General features: G+C 43.5%; 1 protein-coding gene across 1 annotated transcript in view; it reads right to left on the bottom strand.

The window, feature by feature from the left end:
* Positions 1-20,726, bottom strand: part of SAXO1 (stabilizer of axonemal microtubules 1) — a 41,903-nt gene that overhangs the window by 4,482 nt on the left and 16,695 nt on the right. The window contains exons 3-4 of the mRNA XM_076362155.1: positions 4,101-4,280; positions 850-1,052 (exon numbers count right to left, since the gene is read on the bottom strand). Of these exons, the coding sequence (XP_076218270.1) occupies positions 850-1,052; positions 4,101-4,280 (383 nt within the window). The remainder of the gene's footprint in view (positions 1-849; positions 1,053-4,100; positions 4,281-20,726) is intronic.

The following is a 20,726-nucleotide window of genomic DNA, read 5'->3' on the forward strand; positions in this document are numbered from 1 at the left end:
AATCACAAGCTTTTATATTTGCACAGCATAATAAAAATAAAATAAAAATAAAATAAAATAATAAAAATTATTTTAAGAAATACACAAATGCTAGCTATCTGCCCAGCAATGTTAGCTAGCTGGAAGGTTTGCAGAGGGGAGGCAAAATCCTCTGATTTTCTACTTATGACTTACTACCAAAATTAGCACAGTTACTGTAACTGTGTAACTGAAAGTTTCTCCCAGTACATGCAGAAGAGAATTTGTGCTGGTGGAGAGGAAGAAACAAAACCACCTACACCAAGTAACTGCTACTGAGAAACAAGGGTATAGTTAGATGCACAGTTCACCTGTTTTACCAGGAGTGGAACTTGGGTGCTTTGGGCATTTGTGTGGAACTTCTGTGTGTCCGTAATTTCCATATACGTCTCTTGCACATCCACAGGTTAATTCTGCAGCACAGGCAAAAAGGGTCCCATGCTTCATGACCTGCTCAGACCTAGCAAATTCTACATATTTTAGATGTGTCTGATCCACTGAATGTGTGGACCAGCCCTGCAGTATACCAAGAGTGTGTTCAGTATGTCCTAAAGATGATGCTGCTGGACCCACGTGCAGGAGTTCACATGGCCCTGCTTCTACCTAGGATGCCTGTAGGCCTCTCAGACATGCAAAGGAGGTGAATTCAGAGAGATCCCAATGCTACCATTAATGTGGGGCTGTATTCCCAACAATTTGTGTCTGTCTGGTTCCTGCACAACTTGTTGGCATACATGGACAGAAGGAGTAACAACTGCACACTGTTTTGATCTGTATTCTTAAAAATGAAGCTACTGGTGAAGTCCTGAAAGAAGCTGCAAGGGCACATACCTTCATAAGTGGTTCTTGTATCCATCTTGGCACTGGGGATGTGTCTCGTCACACGGGGGAGGCATGGAGATACTTGAGCGATAGGGTAGGAGTTATAATCTTGTTTGTAAGTGGAGGTCAAATCCATACTCTCATCACTCTTGACATGCTTTTCAGGTGGTTTAAGTTTCTGTGGCAACACTTCATGAGCTATGTAATCTCTCCTGTGAAGAATAATTTAATTATGTCTTTTGTCTTAAGGAAAAATTTATATTCCTTTTTCTGGACACACAAAGAAATTAATACTTCCCCTTATCTCCACAGCCTAAGAAAGTCTGGATAGGACAAAGCAGTTAATGAAACACACAAGCCTTTCACATTTGGAAACCTGGACTCTGAAAAAGGAACTGAGGCAGCGCTGGACAACCTCAGGCAAGCCAGGTTTCCCCTTCTCTCCACCCAGTGAGATTAATGGCCTTACACAAAGCTATCTCTGTTCTACAGTGGAGTTACACCAGAAGACATAACTCCTTTTAAAAGCCCAATAATTATAGCAGGCTATCTAGTATGTATGGAAAACATGAGAGAGGCAACAATAGCCTTCCCAGACAATACACTGTACAACAGTTCAGCCCAGGATGGGGAGATGACTACAAAACAGTTTTACAGCAAAACACCAGTTGAAGAAAGAAACATCAGCATAGCATGGTCAGACAGTCACCTTTTCCTCAGGTACCACTGTAAAAGAGCTATGTTAAGATACTGGAGTAGTGTTACTTAACTCCAACAAAACATTACAGGAACAAGATGGAGAAGAAAATAACATCACCACCTGCCATTCACTAACATGAACCTATTTCACTGCCCACATCCTTTTGTACAGGGCAGAGAGTCTGATGCCTGGCACCAGCAAATTCAGTCTCTAACATCCGAGTAGTTTTCCACTGGTGTGCAGATCTGTTTACACCATTGGCAGCCAGCCAGGAGAAATGGTCGGTACGGGAGCTATTATAATGTTAATATTGTGCTTTGCATCTGGAGTGATGCCAGGTGGGCAAGAGCCTGAGCCTCTGAATATGCTGTATTAGTTATGTATTTTAGCAAATAAACAAGGTTCTCAAAAGTCTGTGTGGAGCAGAAGGGAAGCGAATTCACATTGCAAAGTATTAGATATAGGGTTAAAAACAGAAACGCAGAAGTAAAGAAAAAATCCTAGAGCATCAAGAGGTAATTATGTAGGTGTCATTCATGTTGTAGCTCCTTGGCATACTTTTGTCAGCAATTTAAAGCCAATGTGTTTTTTAAGAGGAGCCAAGAAAAGACAAGCAGGACTACAACAGGCATGCAGCATCCTCAGCAGCAGGGAGGGCTCGGTAACAGAGAGGGTCTTTCCCAAGCTACTCACAGTACGCTGCACAATCCCACATTTGAAACAGCCGAGCCTGTACCAGAGGCAAGTAACAGATCACAGGCAGGCAATTCTTCACCAGTGTGATCAAGGGTTTTCTGGCAGTGGGAGTACTTTTTCCTGCTCTGACTATTGCAATACAACAGAACCTGCAGTGGAGATTACAGAGGAGAGATGATCTGCTGATAAATCAGTGGCAACCTGCATCCAAGACACCATGAAAAATGGTACTGCCAACTCCCAGACTTTATCAAGGGAGCTTGCTGTTGCAATATGACACGTAACACTCAGTGAAGTGTTATTAGAGAAGACTGGTAACAACTCAGTGTTTGCTGGCCTCACAGTCCCTGCAGTTATTCTCATACGCTCCATCAATTCATTCTCTCTTCAGTTTAGCTACACAGAACCAGAGCTTTTAACAGCCCTCTGACAGGTGGTGTCACTTTTCCACTAGGCCTTGGTACTTTCACACTGGGTGTATTTTCTTACCAGTGTTGCCCAGAGGACAGCAAGACTTTCAATCCAATGGCTAACTGTTCAGGCTCTGTGTTTTCTCCTCTTACAAGGGTAGGCAACTTTTACGTATTTGGTAGAGTGCATGCCCTGAAGAAGCAAACATAAGTAGTTTCTGCGCTTTCTTACTAGGCTGCTTTTCAGAAGTTGTACTAAACTCCAGGAGTAACAGTTACTGTGAGAATCACCAGCCTTGTCTGAGCAAGGATAGTTTTGCTGATTGAACGGGAAGTTTCTAAGGACTCCTTGACAGACCCAACATGGTAGCTGCCCCTCCTCGCCTGCCTTAAAAGAGGACACCAGTTAGCCCAGAATTTAGTTATAGGCAGACACAAAGATGTCTAGCTGCTTCGTCTCATGCTGGAGATGGAAGCAGCATGAAGTGAAGTCTGTTCTTTGAAACAGACTCTTAAAAAGGGACAGATAGGGGAAGGAGTTGGGAGAGCTTCCACGTCAGGATGAGGACAAATGGGTGGTGGTAGCTGTTAAGACTTTATTAATAGCCATTGGCATCTCCTAGGTCTGTAATTCAGTTTAGCAAAGGCAAGAGTGACGTTGCTCACGACTGTGCCTGTGATGACAGAGGAAGTAAACATCAAGATCAGGCAGCAGCTGCTGTTTGAGGAAAGGGAAGCTCTCGGATTCATATTAAATGATCAGATTCCTGTTTTTTATGAGTTTCTTCTGTGGACAAGCACTTGGCATATCACTCTACCAGCAGCAGGGAAGAGCCTCAGAAGTTACTTCCATCAGGGAAATGGGCACAGTGCAAGTGTGAAGACTTCTGCTTGAACACCAACACTGAGCAACAACATAGCTGAGAAGCAGACACAGCCCAGCAATCCACAGTGATTTCCTTGAGGAAAACAGCCACACCTCCTTTCCAATCATCAAGCTCTACCATATTCACACCTTCTTGGAAACCAGTCACTCACGTTACAGTGTACAAAGTGCCATACAAAACACAGAACAAAAGAAAAATACTCCTCCAATATAATTCATACTTTCCCAGACAATATTTCTGCTGGTTTCCCAGAAGCCTTCCCAAAACAGAAAGTAAGCAAAAGCCAAGACCATGACTGTGTTTCTATGGCCCATGTATTCTCTGATCAGATCACATCTCAACCTGAAGGCAGTGCAAGAAAAATAGTTGCTTGCCTCGACTACAACAACTGGCCTCAGACCTTCATCCCTCCTTCATAGAGCCCTCATGAGTGTTTGTACAACAGCAATGTTGTTTTTTTCAGTCTCCCCTTGTGAAAACCAATCATTTTTCTTTTCTCCGTTACCCATCTCTCACACACACATTATCTAAGTCACAGTCCTCACTTTCTTTCACTATTTTTCATACTTTGTAGTCGAGATGCCTTCCATGGGTATCTGCGCCATCTTGTACGCTTTCTTTGGCTTAAACAAGCCTCTGGGAAGAGTGATGGGATAAGGGGGGTATCGCTCCCTGTACTCTGACAGCATGCATGGCTTCTCACTCTTCTCATAAGGTCTGGTGGGCAGGTGTGGACAATGGTGACATCTGCAAGGGAAAAAAACAGCACAGGAGTTAGTGACTCACAGGTAGTAGATTAATAATACCTCCTTGTATAAGTCAGCTCCAGACTGCAAATACAAAATAGTGGATAAGTGAGTATTGCAATGACTGCTACAGCCTTGATTATTTAAAGTGCAAAAGCATAACCTGCACAAAGAAAGGCTTGTTTCTGTCTACTACTATAGCCTGCAGTCAAAAAAGTCCATGAAGCCAACAAAAACAGCCTAAGAAAAGCAAGTTCACCTAGATGAAGAAAAAAGCAAGTTAATCTGAGATACAGCCAAGTGTGCTATGTTGTGCTGGACTAGAAATTCTATTTAATGTCCCTTTTGTTCCATTTCTCATAAATTTATTATCCTACTTTGCCCACATATTGAGCTTACTTGTGTAGACAAGTGAGCAAAAGGGTAACAGTTTGAGAGTCTCTATTCACTCACACTTGAGCAGCACTGCTCTGCCCATCTCTCTTTCTGAAAGCAATTCAGTCTGGGTACTGCAAGACCTCTCCATAATGTGCACCAAAACAAGGACAGTGAGAACAAACTGATTTTCTGAGGAAGCTCTTTCCTGACTGAAACTAAAACACCACCATGGATCATCCATCATTGGTGACCTCCTTCTTTCCACACTGGGACCCACCCAGGGCAAGGCTCATCCTGTCAAAAAGAGGTTGGGATCCCACCCTCAGATTTCTTCCCAGAGACATAACAGTTTATGTCCCTTTCTGGTTTGAGTCAAACACACTAGAATCAATGCAAAGGTTGCTGATTAAGGACTTCAGTAACAAGTCCACAGGAATTACAGTGAGAAGAGGAGGCCTCTGGGTTTATGTCTCATACATCACTCCTGCCAAAGTCAGAGTGTTCCCTACTGGATGTATGTTTTCCAGTACTATCTCTAGTCCAGAGCTGAATTACTCATTTGAAAGAGCTTCTATACTTAACAGAGTCCCCATTAAATTAAATGTTGAGCAATCTAGGATCAGTAGATGTCTGATTGATTACCTAAATTTATACAGATGATAACCTCTGGTCTACATTCAAAGGTAGACCTTCATATGCTGAATCTTTTTCCAAACAAGCACAAGAGGGAAAGAAAGGCCCAGAGGGCTCAAATAAAATTCAGCATCTTTTTGACAAGCCAGTTTCTCACTCAGATTACAAATCCTTCTGTGAAATCATAAATCAGGAGGAGTCCTAGTAGATTCATTTGAGTTCGGACACAAAGGGAGTCCTTACAGGGAGTAAGGCAGACTATCCCTGTCAGTTAAAATATTAGAAGAAAAGACTTCAGGGTGGAAATCTAAAAAAAAAAAAAAAAAAAAGATGCCCCACTCTCTTAGGAACCTTATAAAATTCCAGCTTTCACGTAACTGGAGGAGAGGCAAACAGGAAAATTAAAAAAAGATTAATATGCTCACTCTTGCTGGTCCATGTGACCTTGCTAGAATGGATTTTGTGACAAAAACCTTCCAAACACAGGCTGCACTGACACTTTCTGGCCACACTTGTGGTCTTCCAACATTCCTAGGAATTATTCCTCATTCTCCAAGGGAAAATGATCTGCCTATTCTTTCTGCTTCAAATCTGCTGGCTTCACACCACCCCTAAGTGCACTTTCATCCCCCTACTCCCTTAAAGTCTATGACGCAGCAAGCTAGGCTTCAGCTTGGCTTTGGAATGTGTTGATGAGGCCCTTATGTTAGTTTTTTATGCTAAAACTGCACTCAGACCGGACTGGGGGAAATAGCTATACTACCTAGTTCATCATGGCCCTGCATATGGTGCAGACACTGGCCAGCAGTAGCATTTTGCAAATAAGGAATGGCTGGTCAGAAGCAAATTAATGACACTTCACTAATACCATCAGTTAGTATCCCATTACAGCTCAGCTGCACGCACAGGGTTTGGAGGGATTCGCTTGTGACACCGGGTTTGTGGCAGTCCAGAGCAGAGGCTTTGTGCAGCTCCCTGCCCGTACCAGGCAGGCTCTCTGCTGCAGACACGTTATCCTGCATGCTGATGGACATTTGCAAGACAGAGTCCTGCACCTGCCCAGCAGCACTGTTGGCACTGGGGAAGGTGAGGGGTCCTGCTGATCAGGACAAGGGTGGGTAATGCAGGTTCCCCTCCAAAGACCCCACAGGAGCAGGCAGGGAACAACAGCTTGTGGAACCTATGTTTTTCCCCTTGCAGACATTGCTGGCAGCGTGAAAACTGGGGGACTTCTCAACAGCCCAGGACGGGAAAAAGGCCAGGATCTCCTGCAGACAGCAGCAGTCCCAGACTGCCAAGCTCTTTGCCCTAGGATGAAGATAAGCCTTCAGCATGATCTGGCAATACAGGTGGCTTTACACCTCAAGTATTCACCCACTCTTCGTGTGTACAATTCTGCTTTCTTCGTTGAACTTCAGAGCACGTAACAACAACAGAATGAGTTAGCTCTTAGGAAAAGCACTTTCCCACAAATAAATCCTTCCTGACAGGGCAGAGAAGTAAACCTGAATGTTTTGCCTTCTATTATTTAGCACTATATTGTGATGTATGCCCACAGATTTTAAAGTAACACTCACTGTATTAGGCTATGAGCAGTAATGATCATCAGTGATAATTCACCATCAATGTATGATACTATAAAGGCTTTGCTTCTGCATCCAGAGACATATTCCTGAAAATATTTTTTACTGGAGACTAATGTAAATAACAGAGCAAGACTCTTAACGAGAAGTGGAACAATGCTACACTTCAAGATTTGCTACACTTTACTACTCCTTCTGGCACGATAAATATTTATAAAACAACTACATGATTCTTCAGTACTGAAGTCACTGCTATGTGACTGCAGCAAGTCAGCACATCAATGTCAGAGCTAAACAGTTAAAATTACTGTATAAACATTTTGATATTGCAGTTGTCAAACGGTGCCTTATTTTCTAAAAACTGATGAGACACAAATTTTGACATTTGTTATGATTGCCTGCTTAGATATTGCGGGTTTTTAGTTAATTCTACTCTAATTTTCACTTGTGCAAATTACACTTTACTTGACTGAGGTCTATCTAGTTAGTCTGTCCAATATTAGTAATAACATATAACAACAAGGAAGCACATAGGGGTTTTTTGTTTACTAAGAATTATGGAAGAATATCAGACTCTTTGAGGGTAAAAAGAATGCAGGTCCCCTGCCTTCAAAGGAGTTGGGTTCATCTAAACAGAAGCTGAGATGAAACGTGAACAATTTATCAGCTTACACTAAATACTTGTTTAAACCAGGAAGGACGGCCTGGAGCCACGGCTCAGGACCAGAATTCAGGATGTTTGAATTCAATTTCTGCATTCACCACAGTCTCCCTGACCAGCACAGGTCTCTGTCAACTAAAGATAAAACATAGCCTTCTCCTGAGGAGAAAGAGGAGGAATCCTGTAAGATTTATGAATTTCTCAAGATAAGCCTCTCAGACTTACCTGATTTTTTAAATGTCTGTGATTAATAATAAAAGATTGTCACAGTGGGCTTAAAATGCAGGTGGAATGGTAACAAAATTGTACTATTAAAATCCTAGTTTATCCCAGTTATATGGCTTACTGCTGGTAATTACTGTCCATAGAGGTCATGGATGCCATGGTATTACTGCTTGAGAGAAAAAACATGAGGCTCAGAAATGGCTGAACTGTCATTCAGGAGAATTTAATTTTCCCTTGTGAAATACACTGGTCCTCAGACCAACCCTCACAGGGAAAAGCAGTATCTCCTTGACCACTTAATCTAGTTCTTGTACCATCTCTAATTTCCATGAGTGGTCAGATCAAGTCAATATTATAGAAATCTCAAGTTTAGGTGGAATGATGATGCTGTCCAAAGAAAGATAGGGATGTAAAAATGTGCCAAAGGACTGGGGCAGGCTAGAATAGCAGGAACTGATTGCCAGCGGTCAGGCTACAAAGAAGATCACTGAAGGTGAGTCTTTATCTGTGCAAATCTCTTCTCTTCCAAGCGATGGAGATGCAATCAGAGGCCCAGCTAGCTGATCGAATTACAAAAGGATGGATGATGGATTAGATGTTTGTGAAGGGAAGAAGAGCATCCATGTGCAAAGTATCAAAGTATATCACATATAAATATTGAATATTAGGAAAATGAAAACACATTGTGGACAGGGACATATGGAAAGTACAAGGTTCTGCTTTCAAATGGTGAATGGTTTTGAAACAAAAAGTAAATGCACAATAAAAGCAAGAGATCCTTTGAGAGAAGTTTGAAGTCCTTGTGATCATAACAGTACAAAAAATATTAATCTGAAACCTTTGGAAGGTTAACTGTATTCTCACACAACTCAGAAAGTTTTTTCTTTGTGTCATATCAGAACACTGAACTCTGGATGCCAAACTTCACTTTTTCCCCAACACATACATTCACCAAATGCTAGAACAGATGGACCAGTAATCACCTCAAAATGAATAAATGTGACAGTGGAGAAAGAGAGGTTTGACACATTTGCATGCACACAGTCTTCACTGTGATCTCGGGCAAAAGTTTAACAAAAGAGAAACATATATTTGTAGATGTACAGTGCTCATCAGTGCCAAAAGAATGAAATACACGATTGCTTGGTCTTCCAAATTCACCCACATGAGAATGCCACCACTGGGATCCAGGGCAGCTGGAAGGAGGACAGTACCCTGCAAGAGGACAAAACCCTGGGGTTCGCTATTACATGTCATTGTGGTTGTGTCCCTTTCAAAAGCTGCACAAAGTCATCACGGTCATCCTTTTTTAGTGACCTAGTGAACTCTGAGCAAGGCTCTGTATTAAGCTCACTGTACTCCTCATGGCCACTCTTGCCTTTATTCACACTTTTTATCTTGTTTTCCACATCTGCAACCAAGAAAAGAAAATCTTTGATATAATCTTCCTATTAATCTCATCTCAAATATCCTTCAATGAACAAGAATTGTGCTGTTTCTTCACATAGTCATTAATACGATTTTAGGTACTACCAATACAGTTCAGAGGGCTTTGTTGACTTACCTGTACTTCAGTACCTGAAGGTTCACAAGAGATAATTTGCAGAAGTAAGTACTATCTTCCTACCTCTTTCATACATGTCCTCCTTGAAATAATGTAAGCAAAGATTAATATTGACTCATTTAAAACAGAAAGTATAGCAAGTAGAAAGGAAGTCTTAAAGATCCTGACTGTCATTAACCCAAACAACAACTGTGCAAAACCAGGCAATCATGCAGACTGAGTAACTCTTTTATGTTGTCAGAGTTCACTCATCCTAGCTAAACACAGCAAACAATGGAGAAACCGATGCCAAAACTCAGTTTCAGGGGTCCCAGGAGTGGTCATGGTGAGAGCACACACTAAACATTTGTGGCTGCATTACTTTTGGCAGCTGACCCAAGACATTAACAAAAGAAAAGTCCAAACAGTCCAATAACTTTAGTAAATTATTTGTGGAAACAGTATCCTTTGAAATTGGAATATGCTTTTGACAGGAAACAGGTAGATATCTATGTCCAGGGATACTAAATTTGGGTGGTAATGGGTTTAACTTTCACAAAATGCATACAGCAGTGTATCTGTGCCCTCCAACTGAGAACAAAGTTTCATACCCCTCTCCGCCAAGAGAGCAGTAAAAGTGTAATTAGACCTGTCATGAAGTACTATAATGCCATCCTCACTGCAAGCCTGAGAGCTCTCAGACTTCAGCACATTAACACAATCCCTGTAGATCACATTTTACACAAACCCATTATGATGGATTTTGTGACTTACTAAAGCAAGATCTAGTGAGGTCTGTCCTTGTGCATGCATACTTACTGCACCTAACCAGCAGTGATGGAGCAAATACTAATTTCTTCTACATCGTAGCTTGTATAGCACTACTATAGATCAAGTAGAGGTGCACACTTGATATTTATCTGAAATGAGACAGAAAGCTAGAAAGGTATTTCAGGTAACTAAAAAACTAAGAGATTTACATATCAGTCCTTGTAGAATTCATCTGTAAGCCACAAAGATTAACTAGTTGGGTAGACAATGTTGTTTCTGTATGTGAAACAAGGTGCTTGAACATTTAATGTCAATAATGTTACTGCAGACAGATGCCAACAAGCTATACATGTGCTTAGGATGCAGACAAGGTCAGTAAACCCTGACTGGGATGAAGAGGGCAGAGACAACACAGTGACAACTTACCCACTCTAGTGCTGAATGGCTCAACCACATAAAAGGCTTGCAGGGCTATTACGGGCTGGAAAACACCACCTTTAAAAGAATGATCATTCCATAGGGAGGCATCGAATAAAGGCAACATCCCTTCTAGACTGATGACTATCAAGAGCTGATTGTACAGATGACAAGCATCATTAGATGTTATGTTTTCTGCTTGCACATTCACACTATACAGGAACAAACTTCATGCAAATAACTACATTAGAAGCTTGGAGAGATTCAGAAAAACATGTTGATTTAGATACCGCCTAGGCTGCAAGACTGGTGGCCAAAAGAAAGACTGCAATTAAGGGCATCAGAAAAAGGAATGAAGGAATGAATGAGTACTGGAGACATCATGGTACATCTGGTATGCCTGCTGAAATGATAGGGAATGAATTACATAGATTAATTATGCCATCCGTCCTCACTCTGAAATATACTGATCATATAATATCTCAGGTGTCAGTAATATAGTACATCTAGAGTGAAGAATGATTTAGTGTAAAACAATCATCAGGTTCTTCTGGACAGATGGCTATCAGTCCTTGCAGAGAGGATGGAGGATTAGAAAAATCAAGTACACCCACACATGTTGAGGTCAGGAATGGCAAACAGTAACACACATCTGAGTGAATTAATTGCCTTCTGGCTGCAAACAGGAAACAAAGACAGGCACCTATTCCCCTGTGCTGCCCATTCCTTGTTTGTTCAAAAGTCCAGGATACGGCAGTGTTATGCCAAAAAATGGAAAACATGCACCCTCATGAAGGAGCTGTTGAACTAAAGTTTATTCTGTGTCAGTACTCATAAATATGTGAGACCTTAAATGGAGAGATTGTTCTTTTACAAATGTGAAGCAAAAGCAAATACCTCAATCCAAGCTCCCCAATTCTGAACTCCCCTGGACTTTCACTTTGGATACAGATGTCATGTTTGGCCTCTACATAACAGGGAGCTGGGGCAAAACCTTGGCTATCTAAGCATCACAAAGATTTAAGAAAATTTAGATTTAATTCAAATGTTGAGGGTTTCAGTTCTAAATAGAAAAATCTGTTAGACTTCTATGAATTGCTCCTATTCAAGCTAATAGTTTGCTGTATATACTCAGATGAAGGAAAGTACAGTCCAGCTGACTGATAGGGAGAAAAAAGAAGTAGAGAAATGATGGAGAGTGCTGAAACATCCGTGAAAACTGAAAGGAACTAAGCTATCTAACAAAGTGCACAAGTTTCTCAATAATGAGGTCCAAAGTTGCTCTCCTTCACACCATTGCAAATCATGGGTAAGTCCAGAAAGTCATCTAAGGCATGACAGCACCATAGAAACTGGTTGACAGAGTCCTTTGGGAGGCATACCTGAAGGGCAAAGGAGTCTAGGAAGGCTGGACATTCTTCAAGAAGGAAATCTTAAAGGCGCAGGAGCAGGCCATCCCCATGTGCCAAAAGATGAGCCAGCAGGGAAGAAGACCGGCCTGGCTGAACAGAGAACTTTGGCTGGAACTCAGGAAAAAGAAGGAGTTTATGACCTTTGGGAGAAGGGGCAGGCAACTCAGAAGGACTACAAGGATGTCAGGAGTTTACGCAGGGAGAAAATTAGAAGGGCCAAAGCCCAACTAGAACTTAATCTGGCTACTGCCATAAAAGACAAATAAAAATGTTTTTATAAATACATTAGCAACAAAAGGAAAGCTAAGGAGAATCTCCATCCTTTATTGGATGCAGGGGGAAACATAGTGACAAAGGATGAGGAAAAGGCTGAGGTACTTAATGCCTTCTTTGCCTCAGTCATTAATAGTAAGACCAGTTGTTCTCAGGGCACCCAGCCCCCTGAGCTGGAAGACAGGGACGGGGAGCAGAATGAAGCCCCCATAATCCAAGGGGAAATGGTTAGCGACCTGCTACACCACTTAGACACACACAAGTCTATGGGGCTGGATGGGATCCACCCAAGGGTACTGAAGGAACTGGCAGAAGTGCTCACCAATCCACTTTCAATCATTTATCAGCAGTCCTGGCTAACCGGGGAGGTCCCAGTTGACTGCAGGTTAGCAAATGTGACGCCCATCTACAAGAAGGGCTGGAAGGAGGATCCGGGGAACTACAGGCCTGTCAGCCTGACCTTGGTGCCGGGGAAGATTATGGAGCAGATCATCTTGAGTGCCATCACATGGCACGTACAGGACAAACAGGTGATCAGGCCCATTCAGCATGGATTTATGAAAGGCAGGTCCTGCTTGACCAACCTGATCTCCTTCTACGACCAGGTGACCCGCCTAGTGGATGAGGGAAAGGCTGTGGATGTTGTTTACCAGGACTTTAGCAAAGCCTTTGACAGCATTTCCCACAGCATTCTGCTGGAGAAACTGGCTGCTCATGGCTTAGACGGATGCACTCTGCTGGGTAAAAATCTGGCTGGACGGCCGGGCCCAGAGAGTTGTGGTGAATGGAGTTAAATCCAGTTGGCAGCCGGTCACGAGCGGTGTTCCCCAGGGCTCAGTTTTGGGGCCGGTCTTGTTCAATATCTTTAACGATGATCTGGATGAGAGGATCGAGTGCACCCTCAGTAAGTTTGCAGACGACACCAAGTTGGGCGGGAGTGTTGATCTGCTCGAGGGTAGGAAGGCTCTGCAGAGGGATCTGGACAGCCTGGATCGATGGGCCCAGGCCAACTGTATGAGGTTCAACAAGGCCAAGTGCCGGGTCCTGCACTTTGGCCACAACAACCCCATGCAGCGCTACAGGCTTGGGGAAGAGTGGCTGGAAAGCTGCCTGTCGGAAAAGGACTTGGGGGTGTTGGTCGACAGCCGGCTGAACATGAGCCGGCAGTGTGCCCAGGCGGCCAAGAAGGCCAATGGCATCCTGGCCTGTATCAGAAATAGTGTGGCCAGCAGGAGTAGGGCAGTGATCGTGCCCCTGTACTCGGCCCTGGTGAGGCCGCACCTCGAATACTGTGTTCAGTTTTGGGCCCCTCACTACAAGACACACATTGAGGTGCTGGAATCTGTCCAAAGAAAAGCAGTGCAGCTGGTGAAGGGTCTAGAGCACAAGTCCTATGAGGAGCATCTGGGAGTGTTTAGCCTGGAGAAAAGGAGGCTCAGGGGAGACCTTATCACTGTCTACAACTACCTGAAAGGAGGTTGTAGCGAGGTGCGTGTTGGTCTCTTCTCCCAAGTAACAAGCGATAGGATAAGAGGAAATGGCCTCAAGTTGCACCAGAGGAGGTTTAGATTGGATATTAGGAAAAATTTCTTCACCAAAAGGGTTGTCAAGCACTGGAACAGGCTGCCCAGGGAAGTGGTTGAGTCACCATCCCTGGAGGTATTTAAAAGCCGTGTAGATGTGCTGCTTAGGGACATGGTTTAGTGGTGGACTTGGCAGTGTTAGGTTTATGGTTGGACTTGATGATCTTAAGGGTCTTTTCCAACCTAAACGATTCTATGATTCTATGATTATATAAACTAGACATAAATCAGTCCAAGTCTTATTAAAGAAAATGGTGAAATAGATATACAAGTACTGAGGAAAAACGGACAGAGAAGGGTTTGAAAGTAAAATTGAATGCTTAAATAATAAGCCTTTTAATAATTTCTGAGATGTGAATTCATCAATTTCAAAAGTTTCCCATGGTTTTGTGCCAAATTAACAGCTGTTGCCTTTACCTCCGCTGAGACAGAGCATGCTGGAAAACGAGAACAGAAGGTGTTATTCAGAGCCGCAATGACAAGCCTCCCATTTGATCTTGAGAAGCTGCTGTGTAACTAGTGCAAGCTGCTCAACAAGGTTCCTCTTGAGGAAAAACTAAAAATATTGTATCACTGCTTACAGGTTTTCCACCAGTGAATCTCACTTAACTTACACCCCCCCCAAAAAAATAAGAAGCATTAGCATTGTCTTATTTCATAGAATCATAGAATAGAATCATAGAATAGTTTGGGTTGGAAGGGACCTCTAAAGGTCATCTAGTCCAAACCCCCTGCCGTGGGCAGGGACATCTTCAACTAGATCAGGTTGCTCAGAGCCCCGTCCAACCTGACCTGGAATGTTTCCAGGGATGGGGCATCCACCACCTCTCTGGGCAACCTGTACCTGTGTCTCACCACCCTCACAGTAAAGAATTTCTTCCTTATATCTAGTCTAAATCTACCCCCCTTTAGTTTAAAGCCATTCCCCCTTGTCCTGTTGCAACAGGCCCTGCTAAAAAGTTTGCCACCATCTTTTTTTATAAGCCCCCTTCAAGTACTGACAGGCTGCAATAAGGTCTCCCCGAAGCCTTCTCTTCTCTAGGCTGAACAACCCCAACTCTCTCAGCCTTTCTTCATAGGAGAGGTGTTCCATCCCCCTGATCATTTTCATGGCCCTCTTCTGGACCCGCTCCCACAGGTCCGTGTCTTTCTTGTGCTGAGGGCTCCAGAGCTGGACGCAGTACTCCAGGTGGGGTCTCAGCAGAGCAGAGTAGAGGGGCAGAATCACCTCCCCCAACCTGCTGGCCACACTTCTTTGGATGCAGCCCAGGATACGATTGGCCTTCTGGGCTGCGAGCGCACATTGCTGGCTCATGTCCAGCTTTTCATCCACCAGTACCCCAAGTCCTTCTCGGCAGGGCTGCTCTCAATCCCTTCACCCCCCAGCCTGTATTGATACCGGGGGTTGCCGCGGCCCAGGTGCAGGACGTTGCACTTGGCCTTGTTAAACCTCAGGAGGTTCACACAGACCCACTTCCTGAGCTTGTCCAGGTCCCTCTGGATGGCATCCCATCCCTCTGGTGTGTCAACCGCACCACTCAGCTTGGTGTCATCTGCAAACTTGCTGAGGGTGCACTCGATCCCACTGTCTATGTCACTGATGAAGATATTAAACAGTACCGGTCCCAATACAGACCCCTGTGGGACACCACTCATCACCAACCTCCATCTGGACATTGAGCCATTGACCACTACCCTCTGGATGCAACCATCTAACCAATTCCTCACCCACTGGACAGTCCACCCATCAAATCCATACCTCTCCAGTTTAGAGAGAAGGATGTTGTGGGGGACCGTGTCAAAGGCCTTACAGAGGTCCAGATAGACAACACCTGTAGCCCTTCCCATGTCCACTGATGTAGTCACTCCATCATGGAAGGCCACTAGGTTGGTCAGGCAGGACATGCCCTTGGTGAAGCCATGCTGGCTGTCTCAAATCAGCTCCCCATCCTCCATGTGCCTTCGCATAGCTTCCAGGAAGATCTGTTCCATGATCTATTTCTACCAGTGGAGGCAAAAACAAGACTAAGTGACTCTGCAGAAGCTGCCAAAGGAGACTGTATTCAATCCAGTGGCTGCTGAATTCTGGCTCCATCAGTATCTGGGCCATGTGCCCTGCAGGTTGTGCTTCCTGTCCTAGCACTACACCAGACGAGCGTAGCAATACAGACTTTTTACCAATAACCGAGTACAATAAGAGGGACCCAAAAGAAGGAGCCAAGCTCAGTTACCGTTTGTTCAGTATCAGTAGGCAAAGGACACTGATGTGAATGACATCAAGCTCATGTTCTCTTAGCCTCTGCCACCAAACTGGCTAAAGAAGTGCTGTACTCTCCTTCCAATCAGAAGGGGTAACAGTCCAATCATAGAAATGGTAACAGTCCAATCATAGAAATGATGTGGCCAATGCTACTTGAAAGACACACAAGTCTAAACCAGAAATCATGCTGTATAACCATGATTTAATGGCAGGTATCTCTCTCAAAAGTCAAAGCCAGGACAGAAACCTCTGCAAAATGAGAGGCAGGATTCTCAGACAGGATTTTCTATGAAAGCTCATGGCCTTGTTCTTACTTTGAATTAGGGCTACTTTACCTTGTTCCATGACACAGAGAAGGAAAAAAATTTTTCTGAGCAGAAGACTGAATTTCCCATGTCTGAAATAATAGGACGTCTGCACTGAACTATATCTTCAAGTGTTTCTTTACTACAAATACAAGAACAAAACTGTGCTACACATGGAGACTTCTTTGATACCTATATTAGGGCCTTTCAAGTCCAGTGTGGGAAACCTACTCTGTATTTTATAAAAGACTGTCTGTTGCTGCTAAACAAAATAGGATATAACAGACAAGCCACAGTCTTCGAAAAACTTGCATCTGAAGATATGTATTGATAGAAATCACTGTGAACTGCAATTTTGGACTGAAACTGCCAGAACTGACATCAGAATCAGTGCAGAAATTTATTTCTACATACACAACACTTCAACTGCCATTAAAAACACCAAAAAAGATGACCTGGCCTTTTGGATGCTGGAGAAAAACCCAGCACCAAAGCAGAAGCAAACATCCCAATTTTCAAAAAGGGTAAGAATGAAGACCCTGGTAATTACAGGCCTATCAGTCTCACTTCAGTGCCTGGGAAAATTATGGAGAAGGTTTTTCTGGGAGTTGTTGAAAAACATTTGGGAGACAATGCAGTCATTGGTCATAGCCAACACGGGTTCACAAGGGGAAAGTCCTGTTTAATTAACTTAATTTCCTTTTATGACAAGGTCACCAATCTACTTGACCAAGGGAAGCTAGCAGATATGGATTTTTTTGATCTTAGCAAAACTTTTTATACTATCTCTCACAATATCCTTCTGGACAAAGTGTCCAGCATACAGCTAGACAAGTCCATAATACGATGGGTGAGCAATTGGCTGACAGGTCAGGCTCAAAGAGTTACAGTAAATGGTGTTACATCAGACTGGTGGCCAGTCACCAGTGGGGTACCTCAGGGCTCAGTTTTATGGCCAGTGCTTTTTAATGTTTTTATAAATCATCTGGACGCAGGAGTTGAATGTACATTGAGTTTGCTGATAATACTATACTAGGAGGAGCTGTGGACTCCCTCGAGGGTAGAAAGGCCTTACAGAGAGATCTGGATAGACTAGAGACCTGGGAAATCACCACCTGTATGCTGGGCAGAGAATGGATTGAGATCAGCTCTGAGGAGAAGGACTTGGTGGTGTTGGTTGATGAGTTCAACATAACCTGGCAATGTGCACTCACAGCCCAGAAAACCACCCATATCCTGGGCTGCATCAAAAGAAGCGTGACCAGCAGGTCGAGGGAGGTGACTATCCCCCTCCACTCTGCTCTGGTGAGACTCCACCTGGATTACTGCATTCAGGTCTGGGGCCTCCAACATAAGAAGGACATGGACCTGTTGGAGTTGGTCCAGAGGAGGGCCACGAAGATGATCAGAGGGCTAGAGCACCTCTCCTGTAAAGACAGGCTGAGAGAGTTGTGGTTGTTCAGCCTGGAGAAGAGAAGGCTCTGGGGACACCTTATAGCAGCCGTCCAGTACCTGAAGAGGGCCTACAAGAAAGCTGGTGAGGGACTTTTTACAAGGGCATGTAGTGATAGGACAAGGGGTAATGGCTTTAAACTGAAAGAGGGTAGATTTAGATTAGATATGAGGAAGAAATTCTTTACTGTGAGGGTGGTGAGACACTGGAACAGGTTGCCCAGAGAAGTTGTGGATGCCCCATCCCTGGAAGTGTTCAAGGCCAGGTTGGATGGGGCTTTGAGCAACTTGGTCTAGTGGAAGGTGTCCATGCCCATGGCAGGGGGGGTGGAATTAGATGATATTTAAGGTCCCTTCCAACCCAAACCATTCTATGATTCTATGATATTTAACAAGAGCAAATGCAAGATCCTCCACCTGGGACAGGATGATCCTGGTTATATGTACAAATTGGGGAATGAGAGGCTGGAGAGCAGCCCCATGGAAAGAGATCTGGGGGTTTGGGTTGACGGCAAGTTGAATATGAGTCAACAGTGTGCCCTGTCAGCCAAAGGGGCCAACCGTGTCCTGGTGTGCATCAAGCACAGCATAGCTAGCCGGTCGAGACAGGCAACTGTCCCACTCTACACTGCACTGGGGTGTCCCCACCTCAAGTACTGCGTGTAGTTTCGGGTGCCTCAATATAAGAAGGACATCAAACTATTAGAGTGCATCCCGAGGAGGGTGACCAAGATGGTGAAAGGCCTTGAGGACAAGACTTAGGAGGAGCGGCTGAGGTCACTTTGTTTGTTCAGCTTGGAGAAGAGAAAGCTGAGGGCTGACCTCATTGCAGTCTGCAACTTCCTCAAGCGCGACAGCAGAGGGGGAGGTGCTGATCTCCTCTGGTGACCAGCAATAGGACACGAGGAAATGGAATGAAGCTGCATCAGGGGAAGTTCAGACTGGACATTAGGAAAAGGTTCTTCACTGAGAGGGTGGTTGGTCACTGGAACAGGCTCCCCAGGGAACTGGTCACAGCACCAAGCCTGTCACAGTTCAAGGAGAGTCTGGATGACGCTCTTAGTCTTATGGTTTAGTTTCAGGTACTCCTGCAAGGAGCAGGGAGTTGGACTCATTGATCCTTATGGGTCCCTTACAACTTGAGATATTCTATGATCCTATGATTCCATGGAGTTCCTCTACATCATGGTGGTAGCCTGAGTCCCTTTCCTCTGCTCACACATCCCACTCTTTCCTCTCTCACAGCAACCTTCTTCTTTAGAAAGGAGAAATTCTCTGCCCAGCAATCTCCGATTCTTCCCAGAATCTCACCTGTTTTTTCAAACCTTGCCTCAAAACCTGCAAGCCACATGCACTTCCACAAACCTGGCCTGGAGACGGTGGAAATCCCTAAGGCAGGTGGAGTGGAGATCCAACCCTACAGCTTGCTCACTTTGTCTATGCCCTTGTTTTTTCCTTCAGATTTGTTACTGCTTTAGCATGTCACGTAAGCTCAGATGATTCACCTGATGCAGCAGTGGGATGCTGTGCAACCTGTAAACATACGGACCACAGCCCAGCATCCTCAAATTCAAGTAAGGCTTAGAATATTTATTTTTTGTAAAATAATTACAAAAATAATTACTCCACCAATTAATTTCTGTGTTATAAAAAATGGGAACTGATTTCCATTGAGTTTAGGGCAAAACTAATTTTGTTTAAGAGACAGCTGAAGAGGACTTTAAAAACTGCTATAGATTCAGAGAACTGGGAGCAATACCTTTTACAAGTAATTTTGTTTTACACCAGTGAAATGAGGAGCTGTTGCTCTGCAGTCAGTAGATTTAAACTGGTGTACAACAGGAGTACTTGAGAGGGAAATAAGGTCCTGTGTTCTTTTAACAGGACTCGAGCCTGGTACTGTAGTAAAAATGAAGGCTTCTGCAAAACAATTTCCAAAAACAGTTTTTCACCAACTGCTCCAGCTTTCAGGAAGCTTAAAATGAGTACTGATAAAACTTTGCCAGAAGGTCTCCAACATCTGCTTGCTGTGATCTATGTAATTTCTAATACGCTCTGCATAATGCAAGCCAAGAAAGGAAAGGGGGGGGGGAGGGGGGGGAGATTTACAAACAACTCCCTATATTAAATTTGTCCCTCCCCATGCAAAAGGAAAGGCAGTTTTCCACTACTTCTACTTTTGAATTAAATTTACAACCTGAAGTGCTATGGAAAAGTCTGGTTAGCAACATGGCAATACAGTCTGACAATATAAACAGCATGGAAAGATCATAAGCTGCTCTAGGAGTCCATCTAGCTTAGAGAATTGCAGGCAAATTTTGGCTAACTGTTAAAAGAGATAGTCACCTTGCTTTGCCAGGATGGAAGTTCTTAAGCCATAAAAAACCTTATGATGAGAAAAAAGTGAAATGGAGTGATACATCAGGAAAAATTTAAATTTCCTGTTGAACTATTCCCTGTATAAAAGAATTCCAGCCATGAGGAAGCTGTCACAAATCCTGAAATTTTTAACAGCTTTCCATTTCTGGAAATGAAAAAATGGACAATCAGTCATTTTTCACTGCTGATAGGTGATGGGCTTCCATATTTCCAGAGTTATAAAATAAGAACACAATCAGCCCTTTTGGGGATAAATTAATTTCCTAGCCCATCCTTCCCTGTAGTAAAATGCCTTTTCTATTTTCATCTCTGTTTTATCAGACTTTCACCAGTTGTAAGTTTGAACTGGATCCTGAATTACCAGCAGCTTTTCTTGATTAACATTGTCTCATCCTAAGAAAACAATAACAATAACTAAGAATAACTACCATGTCTATATCTCAGATGGGTTCTGTTAACTGTGAAAAAAGCACGTATATTCTGGTGAAAACCTTGAGCAGTCTCATTTTCTGCAAAGAGATACACATACTTGACATCAAACTGGACCTATTAATAGTGGGTTCATCATAGGG

Source organism: Aptenodytes patagonicus, chromosome Z, assembly GCF_965638725.1.
Source record: "Aptenodytes patagonicus chromosome Z, bAptPat1.pri.cur, whole genome shotgun sequence".
NCBI classification, from domain to species: Eukaryota; Metazoa; Chordata; class Aves; order Sphenisciformes; family Spheniscidae; genus Aptenodytes; species Aptenodytes patagonicus.